The sequence below is a fragment of the Penicillium cataractarum genome (assembly GCF_028827025.1).
Source record: "Penicillium cataractarum strain IBT 29864 chromosome Unknown utg000001l, whole genome shotgun sequence".
Lineage (NCBI taxonomy): Eukaryota > Fungi > Ascomycota > Eurotiomycetes > Eurotiales > Aspergillaceae > Penicillium > Penicillium cataractarum.
Genome location: NW_026622737.1, coordinates 5,116,838 through 5,134,885, shown reverse-complemented (window position 1 = coordinate 5,134,885; position 18,048 = coordinate 5,116,838). Strand labels below are relative to the sequence as shown.

The following is an 18,048-nucleotide window of genomic DNA, read 5'->3' as shown; positions in this document are numbered from 1 at the left end:
TGTCGAAGGGTCCGCCGATAAAGTAATCAGTGGTCCGACCACGGCGATAAGCCGCCCACACGCGGGCTGTTTATTCCCTTGTTGTCCCTTCTACATCCCTCGGGTTATTTTCTCACCAATGGCTTCGCGATTCATGCCCTCGCGCCGTACGGGCTTTGCACTCGTTGCTGGATGTCTTTTGTTCTCCGCGTTGGCGGCTGCTACAGCTCGTCCGGGTGACTTGTCTGTTGGTGAGATTGAGGAGCAATTGCAGGTAATACATCACGAGCTTGGGTCGACTTGAGCTTATAGACTATTTCTGGCCCCTCTTTACAGATGTTGACACTTTGGTTCTAGAATTGTCCTTTGGTCGAAGCTCTCAATGAGCAAAAGAGAGCTTCTGCGCCGGAGACTGCGAGTCTTACCTCGCAGATCTTCGCTGTGTTGTTCCCTGGAAGTCCGGCTGTGAACTCCCTCCTGGCTACGCTGTATATTTCCGGTCCTCCTAGTACGTCTGTCATCTTATGGAATTTATCAAATATACACGTCGGAGCTTTTCTAACAATATCCCTATCACATTGACAGATTTCCTCCTGGCACTATGCCCCCCTAACATTGACCCCGCCTCGCTGTCCGTCATGGTCGCCTTTGCCGTTGGAGGTTTACTCGGTGACACCCTCTTCCACCTGCTGCCAGAGATCTTCCTTGGCGAAGACTCCCCCGACCACGTGAGCTTCGTCATGGTCGAACCAAACAAGAACCTCCTGCTTGGCCTGGGTATCATGGTTGGCTTCTTCACGTTCGTTGCAATGGACAAGGCTCTGCGCATCGCTACAGGCGGCGAGGGCGGCCACGATCACTCCCACGGCCATTCTCACACCGAAGTAGCAGCCGCAAGCACCACAAGCTCCGAAGCCAACGACAAGACCAGTGGCGAGCTGAAGCAGCGCAAGTCCAAGTCCGCAAAGGAGGTCTCGGAGGACTCGACCCCAGAGAAGGAGATCAACCCTAGCGTCAAGCTGGGCGGATATCTCAACCTCATCGCAGACTTTACTCACAACATCACCGACGGTCTCGCCCTGTCTTCATCTTTCTATGCATCCCCCACCATCGGCGCAACTACCACAGTCGCCGTATTCTTCCATGAAATCCCCCACGAAGTCGGCGACTTTGCCCTCCTCATCCAATCCGGTTTCTCCAAGCGCAAGGCTATGGGCGCACAATTCGTCACGGCCGTTGGTGCTTTCTTGGGAACATTCATTGGTATCGCTGTCCAGGAGTTCGGGGGTAACAGTGCCGTTTCCGAGGCCGGTCCCGGTGCTGGACTTTGGGGCACTAGCCTCCAGTGGGGGGATATGTTACTTCCTTTCACTGCGGGAACCTTCTTGTATGTTGGTACTGTGGCTGTTATCCCTGAGTTGTTGGAGACTGGTAAGGATAAGGGTGCCGAGGTGCGGAAGACTATTACGCAGTTCTTGGCTGTTGCCGTTGGCGCCGGTATCATGCTTGCGTGAGTATATTGACCCCCGATTTCAGAAGAGTGATTTAACTGACCAAGTTGATAGAATCTCTTGGGACTAAAAGCCCTGATAATCTGATGGAGCTTATATGAATACCCCCAGAAGGTAATCGATAGTTCACCTCCATTATATGGGGTAAAATAGTAGATAGTAGAAATTAGTTTCAGTCTTGGCAATTGATAATTAGAGCTTGGCATTAAACCTCTATTCCTGATCGATTTCAAAACACCAAATATTCGGAAAAACATGACATTTCTCAGTCGTATATCTAGCAGTCCCAAGCTTCACACCAATCCCGCCTGATCTGACGCAGACCACCAATGTATGCAGAAGACACCCAATACAACAAGAAATCCTCAACGCCACACCAAACAACCCACGTGAAACGAATTCATAATCAAATCTAGTACCAAGTCCGTCCTCTATGAGAGAAATTTCGAATCCTCTGCTCGTAGGGACAACGTATCGAAGAAAGTACGAAGAGGAATGCCAAAAAGATAACTCAAGAAATAAAACACAGAACTTCGCAAAACAAAGACGCCGAGGGGTGTGGTTTCTCATGTGGGAGGCGCGTCTTCCGTCCTTGCTAGCAAAGACGAATAGGAGACGCAGATCGAGCGCACAGCGCGCGAGACATGCATTGCATGTTAAATCTGTTCTTTAGAAGTAGGGACTCATTTGGGTCCCGTTTACTCGTTATAATGATAGACCTGAAGTTCTGGCGTCAGCAATGGATCTCTTTGATAGATGATTATGGGAGATACATACGAAATAATCCGGCAGTCCAAAGACAGAATATCCCAACCGTTTCGCCATCTTCGCGAAACCCTCCGTCTCAACGAGATGGAAGAACGGGAAAGCAGGGAACATGGCGCCATCGCGGTGGACGTCGGCTTTGACCATAAGCGCCGTTCCACCGACACCATCTAGCGCCACCATCCGGTGGGGATCCAGAGCCTTGAAATCAGGCAAATAGGCCATCAGCGTGCGGTAAGTCGGCATCTCTGCATAACCCTCTAGCAGAATCTCATCTGGGCCCATTTCCGCGGCTAAATTCTGAGCTTGCTCGCTATCGATCCACGAGTTATAGTCGTAGGGTCTGATATCCCATTTCTTAGAATGAGAATCGTAGTACCGCTGGTAACAATTCGGTACGATGACGGGCTGATTGTGTTTTGTGAGATCTTGGATGAGCGAGGCAGGTGTTTCGACGATATCCCCGTCCAACCAGAGAACCCATGAGGTACTCGGTCCCATCGTGGTGAAGACGAGACTATTCCGCGCGCGACTCATAGATTCACGACGCTCTTTCTGCGCAGACATTTTATGCCGGACTTTTTCGTCTTGCGATTGTAGTGGTGGCTCAAAGTCCTGTCGAAGAATGGAGATGCTTGCGAAGCGGTTATCGATCGGGCCGGATTGCGTGGTATGAATGGCTTTCTCAAGCGCGGCAACGGCGGCGTTTCCGTCTTTCGTCTTGGGTGCGATGAAGCCCAGCGAGACCAACTCGTGTGGGTAGCTCAGTTTGACCAGGTTATCCCAGTATCCTTGGTAGAAGCGGGCTAGCGGGGTGAGAATGAGGATCCGCTCGCGGTTGGCGATCGCGTTACTCGAGCTCGTCTGGTTGTTGAGGTTATAGTGGACGACGGGCGGGGCAGCTTGGACGCCATTGCTCCGGACGGCCGGGGACTTGAGGAAGGGTTTTGTCGGTGGGGAGAGAGGGTGTTCTGCAGCATCTTCCTGGCGCTGTTGCGAGGAGACGGCGGATGCGGATGCGGAGACGGAGGGCGTGGAAGGAGATAGCATGAATACTATGAAGCCAAAGGCAAGCAGGGCAGCCAGCACGAGGCTGATGGGACTCGCACGGCGCATAGAGCGTGCGACGGCCATGGCCGTTCTCCCTCTATTTGCGATTGTGTTGTGAAGTTGTAGTAGTTGTGACAGATTGTAGAATTGCGGTAGCTCAGATCTGAAACGGCGATCAGCACGCCCGTGGCCTCAGGCAGCCGGCGGAGTCGCTAGCGGATGATCTCAATCTTTGGCCCACCGAGTATCCTGGTATCAAGTGGTTAATTGGTAGTTTTTATTGTCGACACGGACGGCCTGGTCCGGACTCCGAAGGAATTGTGTTTGATTAGCGAGGGTTTGAAGAGGAGAAAAGATATCGATGAAGTTCATGTCTTATTTTCGAGCTTTGGATTCTAGGGCCGGAAAGAGAACTATGCTCGGACCTTGACTTGACATATGCAGCTTTCCTATCGGGAAGCTCTCCTTAAACAGCAACAATCTCGAACACAATAGGCTTTGTCCAATCGCCAAATCGCATGGCACCTCTGGAACCCCATTTCCTGACGGGCTTACTGCGGGATGCCCAAAACAGTGGCCCGAAGCAGCGCAATCTACCGAAAGCGGCTTGTCAACATCTCACATTCCGCAATTCGGATAACCTCGGCGTAGCAATCGTAGAGCTAAATCAAGGAAAATGAAGTCTCACTAGGGTATGACGTTGAAAAATTGGTTCTTTTCTCATTCCAATGCTTCCCGTATGTATCAAGCATCTCATATGTATATGTACAAAGTCATTGAGTGAAGATATGAGCAGTTCTAATATAACCACTCCCAAGCTCCTTTAAGGCAAGGTCCTCATCACGCCTTCAAATGCAACCAAAGCCATAGCATTCGCCGGGAACGCCCTCAGGAAACACGGCACGAATCCCCGCCAATACCCTCTCCACCCACGTTCCCGCCAAACAGCCCGAGCAGCATCCTTCCAGCTATGGAACTGTCTTTGCCCATCATTCAGGGCCCCGCCCATCGGGTCTGTCATCAGGCGCTGTTTCACCACGTCGGAGGGGTAGGATGTCAACCAGAAGATTTGGGCCGAGATTCCACCAGCCCAGAAATTGATTACAGGAGCGGACATGTTTGTGTTGTTGGTCATGTAGCGGGTGAGGACATCGTAGGATCCCCACCAGAAGAAGAAGAAGGAGCGGAAGAACATGGTGGCGAAGAGGCCGCGGTATACACCGCTGATGCCGTGTGTGCGGAGCTGAATTGTTCTATTAGATTGTGAAGGATGTGAAAGGGGTGAATGGCTTACCATTTTGCGCAGACAGTCGATTGGTCCGCTGTACATGCGCTTGGATTTATCCGCTGCATACTGTACTTGTAATCGAGCCTTGATGTGCTCGACCGGAGCGGCGATAAAGCTGACTGTCGTACCAGCCAGGATACCAGCAATACCATGGCCGAAGGAGGGGAGTGTTGATAGATCGGTACTGCGCGAGAAGGGCATGTATCGGCGGAGTTCGGGCTTCGAGAAGACATTCTCTAGAAGCAGTCTTCGGTATAACGTCAAAGATCCCAGCATTCTGTTCCACGAAGAGATAATCAGCGTCGATCTTCATCGATCTTCCAACCATTACTCCCCCTCCATCTGATAGCAGGGGATCGCCACGCCAAGGAAATACTCACACAGAATCCATCATCATCCATCCGACCAGCGGTGGTGAAGCACCCTTGTATAAACCCCGCACACCCTCCTTGCGCACCGTCTGTAACGTACAATCCAAAGGTCCCTTAAAGTGCGCATCCTTGCTAGTCTGAAGTCGAACCTTGACAGTATCGAACCTATAAAATCCAAACAGTTATTACCCTGCCTCCAACGTGCTCCAAGTAAGGGGGGAAAACGAAAAGAGATTCTCGAATGACGTACGGATGTCCAACTAAAAGTTTTCAACGAGACGATTAGCACTGACACTAAACCCAACTGTCGATCGAAAAACTTAGAAAGCCAATGACGACCAAAAAAACTCACCACTCAACTTTGCAATCCCTGAAAACACGCCAGCCACAAACCCTTTGTAATTTGACTTGCTTGCCGCCGCAGGCGCATTACTCCCACTCTTCTCCTGTGCCGCCCCCTTCACAACCTGCTTCTCCGTCATCGTAGATGTAGGTAAAACTTCCAAGGGCGCCTGCGCCGAGGACATTGTCCAAGTTTAACCGCAAAGCCGACGCGTGCGTCAGCGGCGCCAGAATTCAATGCGGAAAATGTTTCGCGTAGCCGGAGATCGTAACAACCGAGGTAGAGGGTTCGGTCGCCTTGAGCGTTTGGGATGACCGAGTGGGAGGATTCGCGATACGGAGCGCTTAGAGGAGGGGAGGGTTGTTATTATGTCCGTTCAAAAAAGCGTCAAAAAAAGAAACAATTCAAGGGGAGCGAGATCGGAAAGTCTTTAATGATCCGCCCTTGAGGGCCCCGCAACCGCAGCTTTTGCCCGGGGAGCGGTTGTCTTCCTCCGGACTCCGCTTGGGTGGATACCTCAGTCATCAATGCTGGAGTTTTTAGTCGCTAAAGTACGGAGTACAGTATGACGATAGGTTATTGCCCGGGGAAGAATCGATCGATCTGTTATTATGATTCGTGATTTGTAGAGAATTCTGAGACTTTACTAGTCGAGATCTAGATCTAGATCGGACCGAATCGTGGATTGGAGTTGAGATCTTGAGATCGATGGTACTGTGTTGCCAAGGTGGAAGGTGAATCTACGGCCTTGGCAGTTTAACCCCGCAATTTTTGGAATGGAGGAAGGAAACAAACTCGGAAAAAGGAAAATAAGGAGGCAATTTGTAAATAATTTCAAATTGATAAGAATGATCGCCCCGTGGAGACAATCAACTAGGACTACTGATTTAAGCCGACGACAATGCCATTATTTCAACGCATCTTATTAAATCCAATCTACGCAGAATGTAAGGCATACATATTGGAGAAATCTTGTTTAATGAAGGTCGCAGAAGCCTTCAAATTATTGAAATTCAAAAGAACAAAGGTCTGACTAGTCTGGAACTGGAATGCGTATCGCCGTACTGTGAGACCAGTGGGGGGTATAGATATATGCTATCGTAATGCAAAAGGGAATAACCCGTAACAAAAGCTGTGGGTGATCGGGTCTGGGCTGGGGACAAATGATTCATGCGCGAAGAGAAAGAGCAATAGAAGAATGGAAGGGGAAAGAAGGAAATCCAAAGGCATATATCATGCGCAGAGCTCGATCTGTAGCGCTCTTGGGTCTTTGTTTCCATGCCCAGAACACCATAACACAATGGAAGAAAGAATAGAAGCAAAGAGGGAGAGGGCCAGGAAAATAAAACACCGATTCTGATGCAAGAGAGGGAAGAGTAGTCGAAGGCGTAGCCGTAGTCACGAGACAAGGCCATACGACAGGCACGAGAAGAAGCGATCCCATCACCGCCCCTTAGCAGACAAGCGATTCTTCTGCCGTGCCTTTTCATTCTCGCGCGCAATCAACTTCTCCACCAAATCCGTTGGCGGGCCCGAGTGCTGACCAGCAGCATCACGAGAGCCATGGCCTACGTTACCAGCATTCCCGGCGGCCAGATAGTCAGCAGACTCGAGAGCCAGCGGCGTGACGGGACCCGGGCTGCGCAGGGGATCAAGGCGCGGGGCCGACGGACTTTGCGTTGAGCCGTCCAGCAGGTCTCGATACTGCCATTTGATGTCGCGTGACCCCGATGCGGTGCGGTAATTCCCTTGCCGGGATTGCCGGGGAGACGGCGGCTGGCCGGTGACCGAGTGACCGCCGGTGCTGGACTGGTAGACGGCAGGGTGGAAGCGAGGTAGACTTCCGAGATGGAAGCCTGGCATAGCCTTGGCTGGGGTTTGGGTGCGCGAGCGCGAGGGTTGTGGGGAACTTGGGCGGCGGGGGGACATGGTGGGTGAAGCAACCGGCGAGTAGAAGGGGGAATGATCGGCACGCATGCTGCGAGGAAGAGGAGAGTGATGATGGTATCGGGATGAACGGGTTGATCCAAGCGGCGATCGAAGATGTCTGGATCTAGCCGAGAGTGAGGCACGCTCCCAGTCTTCCAGGTAATCGTCGTGATCAAAGCGGCCAGTGAGCGGCGTCACGGGGAGATGATCGTCGTACTCTAGGCCGTGGCGGCGGCGAGGGATTGGAATGGGCCTGGTGGACGAAGCAGAGAGGGTAAGAGAGTCGAAGGCGTCGATGGGAATTGAGTCCGATCGACGAGAACGTCGCGGATGAGGAGGGGTGGGCGGGTTATATGTTGAGGAGGTGGCCGTCAAATCCCGCAGGGAGGACAGGGAGACGGGAGTGGGGTAACCGTGCTTGAGGATCAGATGCTCCAGATGGTCCCGCGGTCGGGAAGGGGACGAACGAGAGCGCGATCCAGAGGAAAGGCCTAAGAGGGTCAGACTTGGGAATGAGAGGTGACGGAATGTCACACGTGTCGAGCAGTGGAATGTATCAGGATGGATTGGGGAAGGGGAAGGGGCACGGCAAACGGCGGCGATTGAGATTCGCTCTAATTATTGGGCCATTGACGTATCAAGACATGATAGGTGGGTATTGGGTATCAGGGGGAAAGTCTATAGTAGGATACAGTAGACATTGGGTATGGGGAGATGGAGGAATATCATTGAAGAACAATATATGATGATAGGGGGTCACTTACTATCCGAGTATGAATTGCTGCTGAGAGAGGATGGATAGAAGGAGGATGACGAGGAAGAAGAGTATGAGAAAGGGGAAGTGGATGCTGGTTTTAATTGTTTGCGGCGCATCGTCTGTCTCTCTCGTCAGCCAAAAAAGTTGGTGGACGCCTTGCGGGGGTGGGCTCCACTCCCGCCTATCCGGAATGTCGTCATTTTGAGGATTTAGGGAGGGGGAACATAGTAAGGGAATTAACATTTTGGGGCCAAGAAATCCGATGCCTTCCTCTTCGAAAGGCGTTCTGGATGGATTCTGGCGTATGAGAGGCTCCACTGGGCGCCGCAATTCCACGGTTCCCAACGGATACCATCGGGGTTCCTGGGCCAAAAGAAAGAAGAAAAAAAAAAGAAAGAAAAGAGAAAAAGAAAAGCACGTACCATTGTAAAATGTGAGAATCTATAAGGTCTATGAAATCGAAAGTAAACCACTCTATAGGAGATCCTATAGTATTCCCAAGGCGTGTAGGATTAGCCCGGAGTCTCCCTTCCGAGCCCCTGCTGATTCGCTGTGGACAGCATACAGGAGATTTCGTAATCACGTCCACAGGATTCTGTCACAGTTTCAACGGTATGGTGGAGCCAGAGTCGTTTCAAAGCCAGTCTAGAACTTTTGCAAGGGCCCAGTCTCATTCAGAATCGAGCGGGCTATCGTGGTTTATCGACATACTCGAGAAAATATTCGGATCGGAGTAGAATCTTCAGTAGCAAGAGGGGGGTAAAAGAGGAACCAGAATATGAAGAGAACAGCTGGTTTATAAAAGCTTCAGCTGGCCAGGCACCTGTGAAACATGGGACTGACTACTTTTCTTTGCGCCTCTTGTCGGGGGAGATACTAGCACTAACTATACTAACTCTATGTGTCCTGTAGGTACTATCTATCTGCTCTCTAGGCATAAATATCCGTACTTTTCTCCACGCGGCGTCGCCCGGTGACCCGAGCAAGCCGTTCGTTCCAAGGCACAGCCCTGGACCGAGTGTGGGTGGGTTCTTTCATATCACGTACCTGGGATGGGATCATCCACGTCAACCCGATCTCCAGAGTGGCGGGCAACGGGCAAACGGGGGGGATGTAGATCTCCGAGAGACTGGTCATGGGTGCCTGGTCATAATAGTGCTAGAAATAGTCAGAAACAGTGCACCACAATTCCACAGAAATGACCAGAATTGATAATATTAATCATCCCAAATCAAATCGACATGATCGCTGCAAATCATCGGGAAGAGTCAGGGATGTTCAGCCCGACCAACCAGGACGTCTCGTTCAGACGATCAGCCGACACTCACACCTTCGGACCACCTTTTTACTAAAACCTTCCCTCCTCTTCATCCGGATTCTCACCTATCACCATCCCAGGAGAGAGGGTCCCTGTGTCTTTCAGTGGCTGAGATCGCTGACGAAGGAATATTCCTCTTTCCGTTACTATCTTGGCCCTTTGCTTCCCTCTCTTTGCTTTTTTTTCCCCTTCGGGGGGAATGAGTAGAAGAGGGAATGTCTCGGATGAAGAGACTCTAGTTTTCGTTTTTTGGCCTTTGGGGGAGGGGTGACAACCCCCGCCCATCTACCATCCAAGCTGGGGATAAATGAGTCAGGAGGTTCATCCGGGAGCTGAGCTGTCGAGGCTGCAGAATTTGCTTTTTTGGGAGAGGAATCCTAGGGTCACGGCAAGCTCGCCTAGTCGAGATATGGATGTGGAATGATATGCATATAGATCTTGATTTTAGCTGTGCCCTTCCCCCCCCTCCCACTCCACACCCCCGCTGGCTGCAGCGGGTACGTGCTGGTTACACGGGAAGCTTTGCGGATGTTACCAGCGGACTATAACTGACTAGTCTCTCATTCTTCCAATGGAATCGATGCACCCCCGGGGGAATATGGTGTCTTGGTAGCTCTCATGATTCTCCGATGGAGAAGGAGGAGCTAGCGATCGCCCAAATGATTCAAATGCAACACACCTGAAGAATGTGGATGAGACTAATGACTCACATTGACCAGGGTGATTCAGTCGCGAAGACCCCTCCTAGGATGGAGATGGACAGCCACCTTGTACATCTCCCGGTGGAGATGTGGCTCGGAAGAGGCAAGATCGGTGCAGCCTTGCCGATGATGCCCCTGCATGTTCCGTGCCGTTACTTACCCCAACCTCATGCATGTCATGCTGGCACTGCCCCTCCATCATCCCACGCCTTTTCTCTGTGGAATACTTGGACATCCTTCGCGAGATGGCTACCTAGCCGGTAAATGATTCCCTCTACAAGCCCCGTCGGATGATACAGTCAAATAAACCTCCTTTGATATGGACGTTACTGATAGAAACTTGGCCAGCCTGCTCCCTGTAAAAATAAGACCTACCTAAAGTACCTTGTAGCCGTCCAACCATGCCAGTGTCTATTTATAAGGGTTCAAAAACATATAGATTTATACCGATGTATATCTATAAGTCGATTCAAGACAAAGAAAGTCTTTAACCTGATAGTTTCTAGATGACTTCTTGAACGCCTTAGAAGGGCGCATGGCCAATGTAGTGGCTGGCTGATTCGCCTAGCAAGGCTTTCTTAGCGACGGCACAACGAATGGGCGTACGTCTCTAGGGTATTCTGCGGTGGTCGCGAATTGCGAGGAAAGTGGAGGCAAGGGGAAAAGTACATGATGGTAGTAAGAAGCGGACGTGTGGATAGCAGGAGATGAGGGTCGAGATGAGGCCTTATTGTCGCTGGGTGAAGAAGGAGGTGGTTGAGGCGATGCTATATACACAGATTCGACATATAACAAGCTTCTCGAAGTAGATGCATGAATGCACAACGCCTGATTTGTTGTAAAAGAAATTAAAATAAGAATAGGCACGAGTATATTCCACGGGTGTATCTAGGTTGTGAACCATGGGTCGTTCGCACGTCACCGAGATGCCCTGACGCCCCTGTATCGTCATTCAGAACACAAAGACCTTTCATCTTCAGCTGTCAGAGAAGAAATCTGACCTGACAGACACTCGGAATCATCAGTCCTAGTCCCCGCGCGAGGACCATTCCTTTTTCGTTGACCGCTAGGCAGCCTCTAGCAAGATACGATGGCCTTCCATACACACTCGATCAATATCAACCTAAGGAATCGGTGCACTCTCAGCTGTCGCTGCAAGCGACCGAATGGATCATGGAGTTATTCTCAGCTAGACCTGAATCTCTGCCTAGGTAATAATAACGGTACGTATAGACTGTATCGCAAGACCTGCAACCCTGTTTTCTCACACTTCACTCGAGGCCAGTTTGTCTGGGGAGGTGATAGCTTTGCACACAGCGCGACGGAGATTCGTCTTTCCCTCGAAGGCCCAGAAAGAGCTCCGTGGCTGTATGCTGAATTAAACGATCACGATGGAACCCACCAGTGTGCTTCGGTGAGTATAAGTCGCATACTCCAGGGAAGATTTCTGACATGGTTATAGGTCAATTTATCCGAGTGCATCCATAATCATATCGGGGTATTAACGTTTAAGCATTGCGATCGAGAGGGAAAGAGTAGCCTGGCAAAGTGACTACTCGTGGACTTGCTTCATTGGGTTTGGATTCGAGACCCAGGTTCGGTTTCCGATCGACAGTGATCTGAATGTAATATTAGGGTCTCTTTTGACGAGACTAGATAGTCTAGTGGAATCTAGGAGGCTCGTATATTCTCAGGCTCGTATAATTCTCATGGCCCGTGTGTAGGGCCCCGCTAGCCTATTAGGCGTAAAGGCTTAATATTCCAGAACGCAGAAAGCGTTAGATGGGACGCCTAACATGCTACTAATATCTCATATTTAACCATGGGATCTTGCTGATGAGATCAGATCCATGTTACCCGATCCCTTTGTACCAAGCTTTTATCTAACTTACTACCCCTCACCCTCACGACAACCACCAACTACCCCGTCAACACCCATCAAAGCCCCAACACCTCAAAAACGGCCAAAATGGGCATGAAAGCACGCTGCCAATGTGCCAAAATCGAATTTGAAACCTCAACAGACAAACCACTAGGTCTATACGTCTGTCACTGCACGGAATGCCAACACCAGAGTGCCTCCGCGCACGGCATCACTGCCATCTTTCCTTACTTTGATCTCCCCTCATCCGCCGCCGACCTCGTGGGAGTATGGACTCGCCCAACGCTGAAGGGCCGAGTGATGGAGTGTGTATTCTGCAAGAACTGTGGTGTTCGGCTTTTCCACCGCTTTCAGGATTCGATGCCGGCGCCAGGCGAGAAGCCCGGTCCTACCGCGACGACGAATGTTAAGGGTGGGTGTTTGGTGGGGCTGGATAAGGAGATGATGAGGAGTGCTGTGCATGTTTGGACGCAGCATGCGATTGTTGATATTCCGGAGGGAGTAGAGAGTTATGCGACGGAGCCGCCGCGACCGACTCAAGCGCAGTCGAAGAGTTGAGTGGAGATTCAGTGTGCGTGATGCCTGTCCACGTTTTCCTAAATGAGAATAATTGAATGAATTTTTGGCCTATATAGACTCGGATAGCTTATACTACAAAAAGCTATATTCCTTTCATTGTCTTCTTTATTAGATGACAGTGAAGTAGGATGGTGAGATATCGTATGGGCCACGGCGAAAACAAAAAGCGGGGTACTTCGCAACCTTAATATATCCCTATGAGTGGGGAGATAGCAACACGACGTGGATTCGGAAATTAGATCTCCGGTTCTCATATGGAAAAAGTAACAATAAATTTGTAAATTTTGACGGCACTGGCTTGCGAGGGAGTGGAGGATTACGTTTGAAACTTTTCATGAGAAGCATGGTTCTTTCGAAGCGCCATGAAAGAGGTATGAATGGAAGTCGCTACTGATATATGTACACAAATATAAATACCAGATCTCACATGCTCGGTCAAAATAAACAAAAGTTTAGCCAACGACACAGGTCCAGCCGTTGTCGATAGCAATGCATGCGCCGTTGATGACACTGGCACCCGGACCGTAAGTCAAGTTCACGCAGAACCCAGCAACCTCATCCAGATCGCAGGCAGGAGCCTGCATAGACTCGTAGATGGAGTTCATCTTCTGGTAGCCCTCCATGTGCATACCGGTCTTGAACACGTCGGCAATGTTGGTGTTCATAGCACCCATCATCATGGCGTTGCAGCGAATGCCCTTGTTGCCGTAGAAGGCGGCAGTGTTCTTGGTCAATCCAACCAAGCCATGCTTGCTGGCAGTATAAGCGGCACCTAATTATATCCAAGTCAGAATGTTTGTTTTTTACAAAGCGAAATAAAAGGGGCGTGCAACTTACCGGCAGCCCATCCAGCTCGACCAGCAACAGAGACGATGTTGATAATGCGACCATCAGGCTTCGGTTGCTCCAGCATGTTTTTAACAGCCATTTTGCTCAGGACCATAGGGGCAGTGAGGTTCAGGGCCATCACCCGCTCCCATTGCTCAACATCCAAATCGCCAACGGGGGCGAAATGGTCCATGATACCAGCATTGTTCACCAAGACGTCAATCTTGCCGAATTCCCGGATCAGCTCGTCGAATAGACTTTTCACCTCATCGAATTTAGTGATATCGGACTTGATGGCCCGGAGGGGTCCCTTCGAGGACAATTCTGCCGAGGCTTGCTGTAGACGCTCGTCGTTGATGTCGCAAATCACCACGTTGGCGCCAGCGCCGAGGAAGTGAGTCGCGATCGCTTTGCCCAATCCACCAGCTCCACCGGTGACGAGGCACGTCTTGCCTGCGAGAATCTGCTCAGACATTGTAGATGGTTGGTATTACCGCGTTGGCTTGTATTAGGTGAAGATTTCGACAGGGGTTTGTGGAAACTAAGCCTACGACAGAGCAGCCATTGTTGGCCTTAAGTAGTGATTTTTTCCTCATAGCGACGGGAGGTGCTGTATCCGCTCTCCGTCGCGAAGTGGTTCATCATGCTTCGCTTGGAGGGGCCTCGGTGGTTACGATTCCGGGGAGAAGGGCCAGAGCAACAGCCATCGAACCATTCATTTGGCAGTTGACGGCGAGGGGTAATTCCAGTACGACTGAGTTCTGGTGTGCTGTTTGTTAGAAAAAAGCAGTACTATGAGGACAAAATGCTTGATTTCATTAGGAGCAGAGGCTGGCTGGGAAGAGACAAGCTTAAATTTAGGCTCTTTGGTCTCATTGCCACGTGTAGAAGGTTATTTTCTCGTCAACTGCATCTAGAGTTGACAAGGCTCCTGCATCGATCTGCCGAAAACAATACAGAATCGGGTAACAAGCAAAATTACATGCAAATGCTTGTCGGCACCTCCATCATCCGGAGCCCTAAGCCCTATTTCCTAAATTGGAAGGGCTCCTGGCTTTCCCTCGGCGGGATCCTGCTGGCCATCCGATTGGGGGGAGCTGCACGGAGTACATCTCTTCGGAGAACCAGCGAGTGATCCTGTATTATCCTTCGGAGACAAGCCGACTGAAGAAGAGGCGTAAGCCTCGCACCTTTCCCTGAAAACTCTTGATTCTCATAGAGGAAAGTTGGCCCTGGATTAGCCGACGACCGCATCAATAAGGGCAGGACCAGGAGATGGACAGGCGGCCCCAGGCTTTTTTATTACCCAATTGTCACGACAGAACCGCTATGGCAATTGATATCAGCTCCCTGGTCTATCGATGACTGGACAAATGACAGGCTGCGAAGAGCCGACTTGGCTTATCGGCGGCAGGGGGCCGATTTGAAGGCGTTGCCTGATCCCCCGCAAAACTCCCGAGAAGGTTCACTGGCCGTTCGGGACTGGCAGACTGGGCTCCACCGGCATCGCGCAGACCTTCTCAATCAGGAAATCATGGGAGTCTATCTATCTTATCACCCCGACAGTTTTGACTAGGATCACCTGGTCCTTCTATGGAGTGTTGGAGATACCACGGGGTAGAGATGACAGGCATTCCAGCCTCCAGTCTTTTTTAAATGATAGGCCTCGCCCGTCCGGGTGAAACTTGTTTGCTCTACCTACCTAGGACGGCTTCATTGCAACCATGTCAAAAGAAGACGAGGATTCACAGGTGTTCAAAGGCACTACCACCGAAGATGTTCGCCTTGAAAATTTGGGATATGAGCAGGGTGAGTCAACGACACCGCCCCGTTGATCGTCGAGTGCTTATACTCTTGATACTAACATCTGGCTGAACCCTAGAGCTCAAACGTTCTTTCGGGTTGTTGTCTATGATTGGTTTTAGCTTCAGTGTTGTGACATCGTGAGTGCTTTCCCCTCGGCTGGAGGAATTTGCGTATCTAACAAAATCCCTAGATGGACGGCACTGAGTGGTGTGTTCATCGTTGGTGTGACCTCGGGTGGTCCGCCAGTCATGGTCTTTAGTTTCATCGGCGTCAGTTTGCTCACTTTGGCTGTCGCTATCCCGATGGCAGAAATGTGCTCCATGTACCCTGTTGCGGGAGGACAGTACTCATGGGTTGCTGCACTTACGCCTCCTCGGTTTGCTCGAGGTTTATCATACGCTACTGGCTGGTTCATGCTTATTGGTATGTCTCCATCCCAATGACTGACCAAACGCGTTATAGGCATGCTAACCCTGTGGAAAAAAGGCCTCCTCGCGATGGGCGCCACGAATAACTCCATTGCCTCCAACTTTGTGCTGGGAATGGCAAATCTAGTTTTCCCGGAATATACAATCGAAAGATGGCAGACGGTGTTGGTAGCCTACCTCGTGGCTTTCCTGTCGGCTGCAATCAATCTTTGGGGCTCTCACCTACTCCATCGAATCTCCAAATTCATTCTAATCTGGAACGTCGGCTCTTTCGTTATCGTCACCGTTACCCTCCTTGCAATGAACGATCATAAACAACCGGCCTCTTTTGTGTTCCAAGATTTCCAGAACACCACAGGCTGGGGTACTGGCATGGCCGCGATTATCGGTATCTTGCAGGCATGCTTTGGCATGTGTTGCTACGATGCTCCGTCGCATATGACGGAAGAAATGAAATCCGCCTCGAAGGAGGCGCCCAAGGCTATCGTCTTGGCCGTGGTTCTGGGTGCGGTTACTGGATTCGCTTTCCTGCTCACTCTTTGCTTCTGCATTGGCGATATCACAGAGACTGCAGAGAGCAGTACCGGAGTTCCCGTCATTCAGATTATTTACGACTCGACTGGCAGCAAGGTCGCCACGTGCATTTTGTCTAGCCTAATTGCGGTGATTGTCATTGTCGCGGGTGTCAACATTCTCGCCGAAGGATCTCGCTCTGTCTTTGCCTTTGCTCGTGACAACGGACTGCCGTTTTCGAACGTATTCAGCAAGGTCGAGAGCAAGAGTCAGGTACCCGTCAACGCCGTTCTTCTCACACTGGCCGTCCAGTTGGCCCTTGATGCCATTGAATTCGGCACCACAACAGGCTTTGAGACTGTCATCTCAATCTCGACCGAAGGCTTCTGTAAGATATCTAATTTCTAACTGACAAGAAAATGACTAACGATAATCTTAGATCTTTCCTATGCAATGGCTCTCTTCAGCCGTCTTATTGGATACTTCTCCGGCCATGTCACCAAGCTGGAGGGCCCTTATTCATTCTCCACTCCTGTGTCGATTGGTCTCAACTTTATTGGACTTCTGTTCCTTCTTTTCGCATCTATCACATTCAACTTCCCCAGTACGGCTCCTGTTAATGAGGAGTCGATGAACTACACTAGCGCTGCTGTTGGTGTCATCGGTCTTATTAGCATTGTGACCTGGTTCACTACTGGCCGGAAGAACTTTACGGGTCCGGGAGCTGTGAGCTTTCTGAAGGGCCAGAACACTGCACAGAACACCGCCCGAGGTGATGTTGCTACAACCGAGGTGAACGAAAAGAAGGCTTAGGTAGAGCTATCTTTAGTCAAGGCGACTTGAAACTGTATTATAAACCAGTTATGTACATTCTTAGATATTCATATTCCGGGAAAGAGGAGGTGCGCACGAAGGGCGGCATAATCTTTTGACCCCACGGGGAAATACTATAAAAGTTGACTGTTATATCCTCGACACAAACCAAATTAGTACCTCAAGGTGAAATTCTACTACATGGTCGTATGGTGTAAATCTGGCTGCTATGTCCGTTTGCCATTATTGTTGCCGTGGAATCAGAAGCCGCAAACCCTACGGTTGTATAGGTAAAGGCTTACATTCGAATCCCGTCTGCAGGAAAGTCCGGGCTTCGGAGGGGGCTACAAATCATTAGAATTGTCCAGGATATCGGCTCGCTCTGGGCCTCTCGACGGCAAACAAATGAACTCACTCTGTCAGCCCTGTGGTAGCGAGCGGCAGATCGTGCATTAGGTTGATATCCAGACCAGTCCACGAAGACACATTACGACGAGGCGCCGTCCCACAACGTCCCCACGAGCCTGCGGGGTCAGCACTAACTATATAGTACGTGCAGACCACGGCAGAGGTCAAGCACAAAAGGGACAGTACATATCCTCCGCAATCTAAGAATAGGTGCTTTCTGAGGAGAAAAAGCTTTCCGCTCCAAGATCTGTAGATGGAAGGACCTCTTTGCTTGGCTTCGCTTGTGTGCATGCTCTATGTTGGGTCTAATGTAGCTGTTTCTCTTTAGAGTTAAGCGCGACGCCCGAGTATGAGAGGGTTGGATAACCCGACTTGGCAACCAAGGCGCCCAGCTGGAAATCTGGTTGGGAGGAAAGATTATATGATACGAGAATAGTGGGCACTAGTTTTGGACAACTGGCATGCCGTGATGACAAGAAGAAGAAAACATATATATCGGTGAGGCCTTCGTCGGATAATGTCTCACTCAAGCCCGTTCGTCGTATCCCGGGCCCGAACGTCGGGGGGTGTCTACAGGGATCTGGAGCCTTTGATGGCACCCAGCTATTAGGTGACTCGCGTGCTCCAACAGAATGATCAAAGCAGCGCAAAATTGATCGTGGTGGTAGATACAGTCTCATCGGCAAATCCGGCTGAGGGCTCGATAAGCTTGCTACAGGTAGGCGCTAGCTTATGCGTGTGACTTGAAATGCCGAGAGTAAGATGATGGAGGGTAGGCG

General features: G+C 50.6%; 7 protein-coding genes across 7 annotated transcripts; 3 read left to right on the top strand and 4 right to left on the bottom strand.

Moving 5' to 3' along the window:
* Window positions 1–118: 118 nt before the first annotated feature.
* Window positions 119–1,560, top strand: N7496_001813 (Zn(2+) transporter YKE4; the record flags this gene model as incomplete). The annotated part of the gene is made up of 4 exons (XM_056694744.1): window positions 119–253; window positions 337–487; window positions 565–1,489; window positions 1,545–1,560. The coding sequence occupies 4 exons, from the start codon at window positions 119–121 to the stop codon at window positions 1,558–1,560; spliced, it is 1,227 nt and encodes a 408-aa protein (XP_056561473.1).
* A 628-nt stretch (window positions 1,561–2,188) lies between these two features.
* On the bottom strand, window positions 2,189–3,389 carry N7496_001812 (mannosyltransferase complex subunit MNN9; the record flags this gene model as incomplete). Its single annotated transcript, XM_056694743.1, has 2 exons — window positions 2,189–2,209; window positions 2,268–3,389. 2 exons carry the CDS (start codon window positions 3,387–3,389, stop codon window positions 2,189–2,191), a joined length of 1,143 nt encoding a protein of 380 aa, XP_056561472.1.
* Window positions 3,390–4,128: 739 nt separating this feature from the next.
* On the bottom strand, window positions 4,129–5,491 carry N7496_001811 (uncharacterized protein; the record flags this gene model as incomplete). Its single annotated transcript, XM_056694742.1, has 5 exons — window positions 4,129–4,548; window positions 4,600–4,870; window positions 4,974–5,129; window positions 5,215–5,224; window positions 5,317–5,491. The coding sequence occupies 5 exons, from the start codon at window positions 5,489–5,491 to the stop codon at window positions 4,129–4,131; spliced, it is 1,032 nt and encodes a 343-aa protein (XP_056561471.1).
* Window positions 5,492–6,750: 1,259 nt separating this feature from the next.
* Window positions 6,751–8,193, bottom strand: N7496_001810 (uncharacterized protein; the record flags this gene model as incomplete). The annotated part of the gene is made up of 2 exons (XM_056694741.1): window positions 6,751–7,741; window positions 8,147–8,193. 2 exons carry the CDS (start codon window positions 8,191–8,193, stop codon window positions 6,751–6,753), a joined length of 1,038 nt encoding a protein of 345 aa, XP_056561470.1.
* A 3,788-nt stretch (window positions 8,194–11,981) lies between these two features.
* N7496_001809 (GFA family protein) lies at window positions 11,982–12,452 on the top strand (the record flags this gene model as incomplete). The annotated part of the gene is made up of 1 exon (XM_056694740.1): window positions 11,982–12,452. The coding sequence occupies one exon, from the start codon at window positions 11,982–11,984 to the stop codon at window positions 12,450–12,452; it is 471 nt and encodes a 156-aa protein (XP_056561469.1).
* A 473-nt stretch (window positions 12,453–12,925) lies between these two features.
* Window positions 12,926–13,776, bottom strand: N7496_001808 (SDR family NAD(P)-dependent oxidoreductase; the record flags this gene model as incomplete). Its single annotated transcript, XM_056694739.1, has 2 exons — window positions 12,926–13,245; window positions 13,311–13,776. 2 exons carry the CDS (start codon window positions 13,774–13,776, stop codon window positions 12,926–12,928), a joined length of 786 nt encoding a protein of 261 aa, XP_056561468.1.
* Window positions 13,777–15,025: 1,249 nt separating this feature from the next.
* N7496_001807 (putative GABA permease) lies at window positions 15,026–16,861 on the top strand (the record flags this gene model as incomplete). The annotated part of the gene is made up of 5 exons (XM_056694738.1): window positions 15,026–15,110; window positions 15,184–15,244; window positions 15,298–15,530; window positions 15,570–16,436; window positions 16,488–16,861. The coding sequence occupies 5 exons, from the start codon at window positions 15,026–15,028 to the stop codon at window positions 16,859–16,861; spliced, it is 1,620 nt and encodes a 539-aa protein (XP_056561467.1).
* Between the last annotated feature and the right edge of the window lie 1,187 nt (window positions 16,862–18,048).